The sequence below is a fragment of the Lycium barbarum genome, chromosome 2 (genome assembly GCF_019175385.1).
Source record: "Lycium barbarum isolate Lr01 chromosome 2, ASM1917538v2, whole genome shotgun sequence".
Taxonomy (NCBI): Eukaryota; Viridiplantae; Streptophyta; class Magnoliopsida; order Solanales; family Solanaceae; genus Lycium; species Lycium barbarum.
Window position 1 is genome coordinate 141,023,566 of NC_083338.1, and position 10,129 is coordinate 141,033,694.

General features: G+C 34.1%; 1 protein-coding gene and 1 long non-coding RNA gene across 2 annotated transcripts; one reads left to right on the forward strand and one right to left on the reverse strand.

Moving 5' to 3' along the window:
* Nucleotides 1–2,064: 2,064 nt before the first annotated feature.
* On the forward strand, nt 2,065–4,464 carry LOC132623067 (uncharacterized). Its single transcript, XR_009576088.1, has 3 exons — nt 2,065–3,224; nt 3,441–3,604; nt 4,025–4,464. It is a non-coding gene; the product is annotated as an uncharacterized LOC132623067 (long non-coding RNA).
* Nucleotides 4,465–4,952: 488 nt separating this feature from the next.
* LOC132627652 (uncharacterized) lies at nt 4,953–9,021 on the reverse strand. Its single transcript, XM_060343115.1, has 5 exons — nt 8,723–9,021; nt 8,294–8,341; nt 8,047–8,169; nt 6,574–6,817; nt 4,953–6,114 (listed from the first exon to the last, which is right to left on the reverse strand). The coding sequence occupies exons 1-5, from the start codon at nt 8,770–8,772 to the stop codon at nt 5,299–5,301; spliced, it is 1,281 nt and encodes a 426-aa protein (XP_060199098.1). The 5' UTR covers nt 8,773–9,021; the 3' UTR covers nt 4,953–5,298.
* Nucleotides 9,022–10,129: the final 1,108 nt, after the last annotated feature.

Here is a 10,129-nt window from a genome sequence, read left to right on the forward strand (position 1 = left end):
AAGTATGGTTTGACTCCTTTGCCGCTTTTTAACCGGGTCATATTTGATTAGATATAAAATATGAATTTGATTAAATGAGTTTGATGAGTTAAACATGTCTATTATTAAAATAAAAAAATGGGACTTTAATGACATGACATGCTAACTAGGAGAGAAAGAAGTTTTTGAGGTGTTTATGTACTTTTTGAGGAAAATAGTGATACTTGAATGGTCTTATTGTCTTAAATGAAACAAAAGTGACTTTGTGGGAAATTTTCTAAACTTGGGTGACCATACAAGGAATTAACTCCAGGTAATATAAATCAAAGTGAGAAACATAGCGGAATTCTCAAGTTTGGAGACTCCTCTTATATATGTTTCGAGATTAATTAATCCTCGCTCTCCTGACGCACTTTTCTATTTTTTACTCAAAAGGAGCAAAGAAAAAATTTCCTTATGGTTCTAGTAACTTTTTTTTTAACCTACCTGTACTGGAAACATAGGCGGGGATCACTCTGCATAGTTTTGATGATATGATACAATAAATTGACAAATCAAAAAGTCTAATATTCTCGCAATTGATAATTAATATACGGATCTCTATATCTATTCAATTGGTATTAAAAGACAATAAATAGAATCAATCCATCAAATTATATACACTCTAAATTTGGCCCTTTTTAGGGTTTTTGTTTTAAAAATAATAATAATAATTAGAAATTCAATTATGTATTACGAGAATTCATCATGAATTGACAAGTTTTATGTTGGTTGTCAGCCTACCACACATTTTTTGTTTGATGATATAATATGAGCTTAAATGAAGAAATAGTGATTCACGTAACTCCCATTTGATTGGGACTGAGTAACAAGAAATAGAATGAAACCAAATTTTGAACGAGTCAAAAAATACCACTAATATTTTTTCAAAGAAAATAATGAGTTGTTCGATAGAGTGTTGTAAAAGAAAACATTTCCATGTGTAGGCCAATCAAAAGCCAACTTGTTCCCCAAGCTGCCCCACTCCCTTATATAACACTTTCACTGCTATTATTTTCACTGCAATTAATTTCTTTTTTGTCAGCTTTTGTCGTTCTGAAAACAATGGGTCGACGAAGTGGTGGTGGTCTGAGATCTGGTGGTGGAGATCTGTAATTATTAAATTTTCCTATCTTTTTCTTGGTTCATATTTTTGCTTTTCTTATTTGTTACTATATGGAGAAATGTATGTGTATATTCTTTATTTTTTGAGTGAACTCCAAAGTGATACTTTTCGATATTATAATATTATAAAATTTAAGTAACTGTCAAAACATATATTGTAGTTGAACTCACAATACATACAATGCAATTGGTAACAACAATGGTATGGTGTTCAAACTTCAAAGTACGGACAAATCGCACCAAGACCGATATACCAATCAAACCGAGAAAAAAAATAACTAGTAGTTTAGTTTGACTTGGTTTGGTGTCTGAAAAAAATCATAATTGATTTAGTTTGATTTTAACTAAAAAAGGTCAAACTGAAACAAAATCAAGTCAACATTATATTTATACAAATTTTATAATATTTTATACTTTACAATATTTATTAGTAAATGTAATTTGTAAGTATTTATTACACTTTTTCATAATTCATGTTTTTTAACATATTATTTCAAGTTTGAATTGATAATATTTAATGGTACAATAAGTCCCTTTATAGAATTATAGCCCATAACCATCTGGTAACTCAAATAAAGCACAAATCAAACCAGGTTCATTTTCATTATATATTATAGATAGTATTATTTTATGGATTGTCATTATGTTTATTGTTGTCACCATATTTTAGCATAATGACATGACTTATTTAACATTTTTTTATTTTCTTCAAAGGCATCATATAATTATTGTATCTTACTAGGATAAAAGAAATATTTGGAAGCATTAGTTACATGTTTTGTGTTGCAGAAATTTTACAGGGAAAAAACCTCAAAAAAACCAAACCAAACCAAACCGGAAAAAAAAAAAACGAGATTGAAAAATGGTTTGATTTGGTTTATAGATTTCAAAAAACCGACATAGTTGGTTTGGTTTGGTAAATGGAAAAACCGAATTAAGCTGATAGACCTATGTACCATAAGTAAAAACCATCCAAACAAGCGGATGTGCTATCTGTCTCATGAATTCCATACGTTTTCATGTGTACATCTATGTTTTCTATTTCACGAGATGCAAAAAGATTGAAATGCCATGTTGTAGGGCTAGTTGTGTCATTGTGTATGGATGCCATGTACTGTAAAATGGCGTCTTTTTGTGTATGTCGTACAGAGTCTTCTGTAGTGTTGCTTTGCTTTTTTTTTTTTTTTTGGCTAAGGGAAAATATCACTTTTACCATGTATCATCTTTCATTTGTTTGGATGTTGATGGGATGAATCCTTTAGCTAGAATGAGTTTAAGCGGGAGGTTATTAGTGAGGTTGATCTCTTTGAACCTTTTGTTATAAGATTAGTTTCTGTACACTTGCTTCTTTTAGCCTTCTTTAATACTTAAAAATATATTGTTAAAATGTTAATCTCGTATATGCTCATGCTCATGCACCTTGTGGATTATCATATTTACGCTAGAAAATCGTCTAATTAAACTAATTGTAGTGGAGAACATTGTATACATTATACTTGATACACATTCTTGATGTAGAATACTTAGCGCCAGGGACAATTCGAAGGTGTTACAACTATTTTCCTAGTGTAATTTAACTAAGGAATTGCACTAGAGAGTATGTGTAGCCTGTAATTATGGATGATTCATTCAAGTGTAATTAGCTAAGGATTAGTCACAAATTGCCACGTAGGGAAGACTTGATTTGAGAGAGATTGTTTGAAGTTGAAAAGATTTGGTATCTTGTTCCATATTTCGATGTAATATTGGCACTACGGCAGACTTTGCAGTTCTGTCAAACAACTTTCATACGAAAGGTGACACAGCTTCTTTTGCAGGAAGTTGGTTACCATGATTCGTCATCTCGTTCGACATCTAGCTCATCTTCTCGTCCTGCTGCCAAGGACAAGCCACTGAAGAACCCACCGAAGCCTGGCAAGTGATCGTCTCATTAATTCCTTGTACAATTTTGGCTGCGCCACAAATTACTATTTTATGACTTAGAATGTGATTCCTATACGTTGCAGCTTCTCCTGCTCCTCCTCCAGCCCCCGTACAGAGTCAACCTGCAGCAGGAGGTCTTGGCTCTTCGTTTGCTGATGGTTAGTGGTTGCTTCAAATAGACCATAGGCAGATTTTGAAAATATGAATCTATGGGATTGATTTCTCATATGGTCATTCAGCTAATAGTTATCATCTCAGAAAGTCTCTTTGTTGAAGGAAATTGGAATAAAAAAGAAATCAACTTTGAATCTATGTTTAGCTTTTATCTGTATATGCTCAATATGAGGCTCATAAATTATGATGGTAAACAACAGGAATGGCCTTTGGTGGTGGAAATGCGGTCGGCCATAGGACAGTGGATGCCGTGTTAGGCCCGCGGGTTAGACATGAGGTTGCGGTAGCTGATCCTGCCCCCTCAGCTGGTTCAACAACTGTTAATCCTACTTCATGTGCTGGCCAAATGAATGCTTTCCAAGAGGTATGTTTCCTTATTACTTCTCTGTTGCATTTGCTTGTGTATGATATGAATATGAATTAAACCAGCACTACCTCTGTTATGTTTGCTTGAGATTATTAAATGTATCATTTATTATGCTCCTTTGAAATGCTGAGTAACATTGGTGCCGGTGTAGCATTAGTGGGGTATCTAGCATACCAATTCAATCCTTAACTTTTGACGCAGAGCATAAATTTATGTGTAAAAAATTATTAAAACTGTAATAAACAGTAGTAGGTATGAACCCATAACTTTAAATATATAGTGGATTCAATACTAAAAATCTTAAGATTGAACCCCTAGAATTTAACTCCTAGATCCGCCTCTGTGCAACATTGATTTTGTCTACGAATGGTTTTACACATTGCCTAAAAAGTATTAATAAGGTGTTTGGTTTTGCAGTGTCTCAACGTCAATGGTAGTGACCTAAGCAAGTGCCAGTTTTACATGGACATGCTCTGTGAATGTCGCAGAAGTTTTGCCACTGGCTTGATTGCTTAATGTTATGATGACGACTAGTTTTGTTGGATGAGGGCCTCTTTCTTTAGTTATCACTAGGTTCATTTATGGTTGGTAGTTGTTACTGCCATTTAATTCTGTAAGAATCTACTAGCTGTTCACTTGTGAAGGGTTTTGATGATTCTTATTTATGGTTGGCACCGCAATAAATTTATGAAATTGCTCTTACTCCTGCTGCTACTTGAGTACACCTCAGAATCTTTATGCATCCTCCAATAACTTCAATCACAATTGACCCTCAGGTTCTAAACTCAATCAAGAGCATGAACCTACACTGTTACTTCACCCACATTTAAGTACTAATCTTCGTGTTAGTGACAGGGTTCAAGTTCATGATGTAGTGCATTCGGTATGTACATCTCAATGTAGATCCTTATTGCAAAAAAGATTATACACCGTTTTAATTTTCGAGTTTTTAGGTTATATACCTCATGTCTAAAGTTTGTCAATACTTGTTACAAGCTAAATAATTTTAAAAAATTGGACATTGCTTAAATAGCAGGGTGAAAACTAGCTACAGGGTGCAACACCTACAAGATATTCTAAGCTTTATTTACACTTGCTTAAGTTTTGTATAAGTTTTGTATCAGTTCAAGGATATATAACAATAACGGCGGTGGCAATCATTAGACTTTTATCACAAATAGTATATCTTCATGCCTGAGACTTGGCCTATTTTGGTTATATGAAATATAGTCTGTTCATTTGTCAGTGTTTGAGATGCTTGGTTACGTTGTGTTTTCTTTTTCTGCCACTATGACTCCTAAGCCTGGCTGCAATCTAAATTATGAGTTTTAAATGTACATATCCAAGGCTATCAATGAAAAATTTGATTAGAAACTTATTAACAAGAAGCACATCATAAGATTAAGATGCATTAGTGAACATATTTGCAACTGGGACCTTCGAGTCCTCCTTCAGAGATAAAACATATCTACTTTACCTGGTACTAGTAGAAGGTAGCAGGTACCCAGTGTATTAGTCCGCGTGTGTACAAGTTGGCCTAGGCACCACCGATGTTTTGGAAACAAAAATTACTTACCTTATAATGTACAGCAAGCCTGCAACTTTCCAGGCATATATACCTCTTGTACGTTGTAATTCTAAATCCCGTCTTAAATATGGTTTTCCCCAGCCACGTTTGATGGGCTTATCGATTAACGTCTAAAGTAACAGCTTCCTTGAGCATCTTCTGTAATAATTTTGCAAAGGGAATTATGAAAATCTGTAGGCCACATAACGATGTCACTTCCTGATATATCCATCTTTGATAAATAATCAGCAGCTCGGTTCGTTTCACGCCATGAATGAGTGACTTGGTACTTCTGAAACTTCCTCAACATTTTCCAAATGTGTTGGAGGCAGCTACTAGCCTTCTGATTATATGGCTGCTCTTTGTTAATAGCTTTCACAGCACTCATCGAGTCAGATTCTACCCATATCATTTTGATCCCGAAATTGAGAGCAAGTTTAAGACCTCTCCATATAGCCAGTAATTCTACCAAGTAAATATCATCACATGAAACCTTAGAGATGCAAGCACATATAGGAACACCTTCATCGTCACGAAGCAAACCACCAAGACTAGCTCTTTTTCGGTTTTTAGATCCATCCGTATTTAGTTTTATCCATCCAATCTGGGGCTTTTTCCACGTGCAGCACCTAACTGGTTTTCTGATTGGCAAATTAAAGCCTCTTAATTCCACAAACTTCACAGGCTTTAACCGGTTCAAACTCTCAAATAAATCTGTGAAATAATTTCCCTCTAATGTTGAGGCAAATCTAGATACTTTACTTGCCATCATTTCATGTTTCCTTTCTTCTTCTTCTTCCTTCAATTGGTGCCTCCTGCCTTGAATGTGTTGCTTTAGACATTTTTCACTGGAAGTGCACACCAGACAGAGAGCGCAGCTCCAGTCCATTTGAACTTTCTTAGGATAAATTGTCCGAGCACAAGTAAGAGAAGATGCAGCCTGAAACAGAATTATAAAAAAGGGATAATTACATTTTTGGACTACTCTAAAAACTAATCCCTCCGTCCCAAATCTCAATTTATGTGAAGGTGTTTAATTATGCACGAAGTTTAAGAATGAACGAAAGACTTTAGAAACTTGTGGTCTAAAATAAGTCATAGAGAGTTGTGTGGCTATAAATCATCTCATTAAGGGTGAAATGGAAAGTTTGAGTTAAATTGTTACTAAATATAGAAAGGTATCATTTTGTTGGGACTGACTGAAAAGGAAAGAGTGTAACATAAATTGGGACCGAGGGAGCAATAGCCAGCCAATGTATGTGTTTTGTATATTTTGACTAGCGCATGTAATTAATTTCAGCCTCTGGGCCAAAACTGAAAAAAGCCCTTATAAAAAAGAGGTTCAGGAACATGTGTCTAGAGAATAGGAGAGGCTTTTGTAGGGGAAAACTAGGATTACCTCATAAACGACGAAACTTTGCAGGTTGTCCTTTTCATCCTGTTCAACATGTCCGGGTGCTGCATCAATATAATTGCTGCACTCCATGGCCATGCACTCGTCCTTTTCTGTGATCTTTTCTATGGGTGGATTTGGGGAAAGACATGGCTTAACAAAGTTCTTATACACATAAGAAGCAGCACCAAACTGAGGCAGTACGAGCAAGAGGGATGCTAGTCCTTTTGCATAATGCCAAAACGAGAACCTGAAGAAATCAGCACATATAGGTCGGACACAATTATTGTTGAGATATGTTCTTCGGGTTACAGAAACTGATTGTTGAGACTCATGAACTGAGAACGATAAGAACAGACAAAAGCTCAACTACAGCTTGCTATAGAGGTTCTGAATCTGAAGAAAGCTCACTCCATACATTTTCCTATAGCATAAAAGATTTATTGTATGTCCATTTTGCTTTAAGATTTCGCGAAGCTCTAGCTAGAACAATCTATCTTTCATTTTCATGCACAATAATCATCGATTTTTTTACTTTCTAAGGAAGCTTAAATATACCTTAGTGCCTCAAGGAGGGCTGTTGTTAGCGGCCCCACCCAACAGGTAATGCATAGATCAACTAATACAAAGATGATGCATTTAAGCTCTTCATATCACTTACAGATTAACTGATGTGGAGGGTGAATATTAAGCTGCAATTGCAGACGCTGAAAATTTTCTCTCATTCATCAGGGGAACGAATGAAATGGCAGTCCTGAAATGAGCCTTGGCTGCACTTTAGTAGTTCTTATGCCCATATAGTATACATCTATGACCATCCATTTAGGGTGTGTTTGGTATAGAGGAAAATGTTTTCCAATTTTTCCATGTTTGGTTGGTTAAAAGTTTTGAACAACAGCTTCTCCACGAAAACAAGTTCCTTAAAAATGACCTCCTTGGTGGAAGTCGGGAAAACAAGTTCCATAAATAGCATTCTACTCCTCTCATCTTCCAACATACCCGAAACCCCAACCCCTATAGCCCCCACCTCCACCACCCCCACACCCCTACCCCAGCCCCTATTGTTTGCCTAGATTATGTATAAATGCTTTTGGGACATACCATACATAGAAAATAAAAAAGAAAACCACTTATTTTTCGAAAACATTTTCCTTCATAACAAACACATCCTTAGTTTCAACCATCAATTACTGTTGGCTTGCACAACTCGAGAAAATATATATTAGTCCAACATAAGCTGCTACAAAACTTGCTACAATATAGTAGAATTAAGATTCTTAGTATAAAGCACCATAGTTTTTTTTCAAATAATGCCTCACTAGATTAACAAAGACTGCAATTCCATCTGTTATAGTAATCCACAACCTGACTTGCATTCATAAGACCAAGCATTTGAGATGTTCCTAAAGTTTAACCACTTAACCACCAATATAAGAAGTCTAAAGACATGTATGTGAATGAAAGCAAATGAAAAATTACCCTGTCAAAGGCTTTGCAAGAGTCAATTCCAAGACAGTGGTTAATCCAAATATTACCCAATATTGAAGACAATTTTGGTAGCTGGATGTTTTATCACTCTCTATCGCCCGAATTGATGCATATCTGTTTTATCAAGAATGTCACAAAACTGAAAAGCTTAAATATCCCAGTTCACATATCCAGCAAAAACTCAAAAAAAAAAAAAAAAAAAAAAAAAAATAGAAAATTAATTCTTTTGGTAACTTACAAAGGACACAGCAATGTTACTGATGGTCTGCAAAATATCCAGAAAGAACTGTAGCAAAAAAACAATAATAATAATTAAAAAAAAAAATCAAACTTTATGGAAAACAGGAGCAGCTGAACAAAGACAAAATTAACAGGAGCAGGAGTAATTTTTTTTTTCCCTCTTTCTACATGTGTGTATATAGAAAGGGCTTAACAAGTTATACTGAAAAATAGGAGGAATATTTAACAACCCACAAGAGCACAATGTGCCACAATTACTAACTAACTCTAAAATCCTGTAATATCTGACCCACTACACTACACTCAACATTCAACAATGATCCTATGATTATTTAAGCCCATGATGTCTTTAAGGATGAAAATCTTAACAAAACAAAAAACAAGATTTTGTCTTTTTTGGTCAAAAACAAGAAACAGGAAGACTTACCAAGAGAGCAAAATTTTGGCTGAAACCAAAAGAATGTTGATCAGACCCATTGTCACTAATTGATGTCTCCAAATTCTTGCTTACTTATTAAACAAAATTTGAACTTTTTATTTTATTTTATTTTATAATAATTCATGCATGTCTTAGATTTGATTGGTGGTTTTTGGGAAAGCAAAGGGCAGTACATCACAGTGGGAAAACAAAGAGACTTTCAGGCTAAGGGTCAATGTTTGGTCAGTTGACCAATAAGAAAAAAGGAAAAAACCAAAAACAGGAAGTAAAAAACTTCATATCAAGCCGACACTACAGTTGAGATAAAAAAAAAAAAAAAAATGTTAATCTGTAAAAATCAATACCCCTTCATACACTTTCTTATTTAGTTGTCTCATAGAAAATGTTATCTTTTTTGATAATTTTAAAATTTCTCTTTTAGCCTTAATGAAATACTCCCTCCGTTCCATAATAAGTCTTACTTGAGCTAAAAAAAATTATCTTATAATAAGTGTCATCTTAGAAAACCAAGATATAAATTAGCTAATTTTTTCCAATTTTACCCTTAGACAATAAAGTATCTAAATGATGATTGGAAAAGCTACATAGTAACTTGGTATTGTTGGATTCTCAATATCAAAAGGTTTACTTCTTGTGCATACTCTAATTAAAAGGTAAAAGTAATTAATTTTTATTATATAGGGGTAATTTAGTAAACCTCACATTGCATTATTGACTTCTTAATATGCGTGTTTTTGGCTAAGGTAACACTTATTATGGGACGGAGGGAGTAATTTATAGTCATATAAATATTTAAAATTTATTTTAGTTCATAAATGAAAATAATTTTCTTTTCTTTCTTAAATTTTATGTCAAATCAAACGTTGTCGCATAACGGAGGGAGTAGCAATTATCTCATTTGTTAGGTGTATCAAGTTAAGGCACAACGTCAATTTTCTGCCAAATATTTGTTGTTTCCTTACATTTTTTTCTACTCCTATTACATAGGGGAGAGGAGGAGAGAGAAGGATCTATTGTAGGCTTCTTGCCTTTGTAGGAAATATCTCCATTGGTACCAAGGTTAATAATTTCACCAATAGTCACTCAATTTTAAATTTATTGCATCAAAAATTATTAAATTACTCTTTATTACGAAAAGTCATTTAACTTTGTCTAACTATTGTGGTAGTCACTAGAAATATTTAAGATTGAAGACATTATTGATGACCTTCATTCATAATTGTCTGAATAGTCAAATAGACGTTCATATTTGTACCAATTTGTATATTTGTATTTAATGATTCTAACTCTAGATAACTGTATAGTAATCGTATATTTTTGTATAGCCTATCAACTCTCCTTACTTGGTGATGAAAGGCACTTCCAACTGCCTCTAACCCAACTCTTGAACACTAA

Coding starts and splice junctions, on each gene's coding strand:
- LOC132627652 (XM_060343115.1), bottom strand. CDS start 8,772: ATGGGTCTGATCAACATTCTTTTGGTTTCAGCCAAAATTTTGCTCTCT. Junction 8,170..8,293: donor GTAACATTGCTGTGTCCTTT/GTAAGTTACCAA, acceptor TTGATAAAACAG/ATATGCATCAATTCGGGCGA. Junction 6,818..8,046: donor CTTGCAAAGCCTTTGACAGG/GTAATTTTTCAT, acceptor TGATTTCTTCAG/GTTCTCGTTTTGGCATTATG.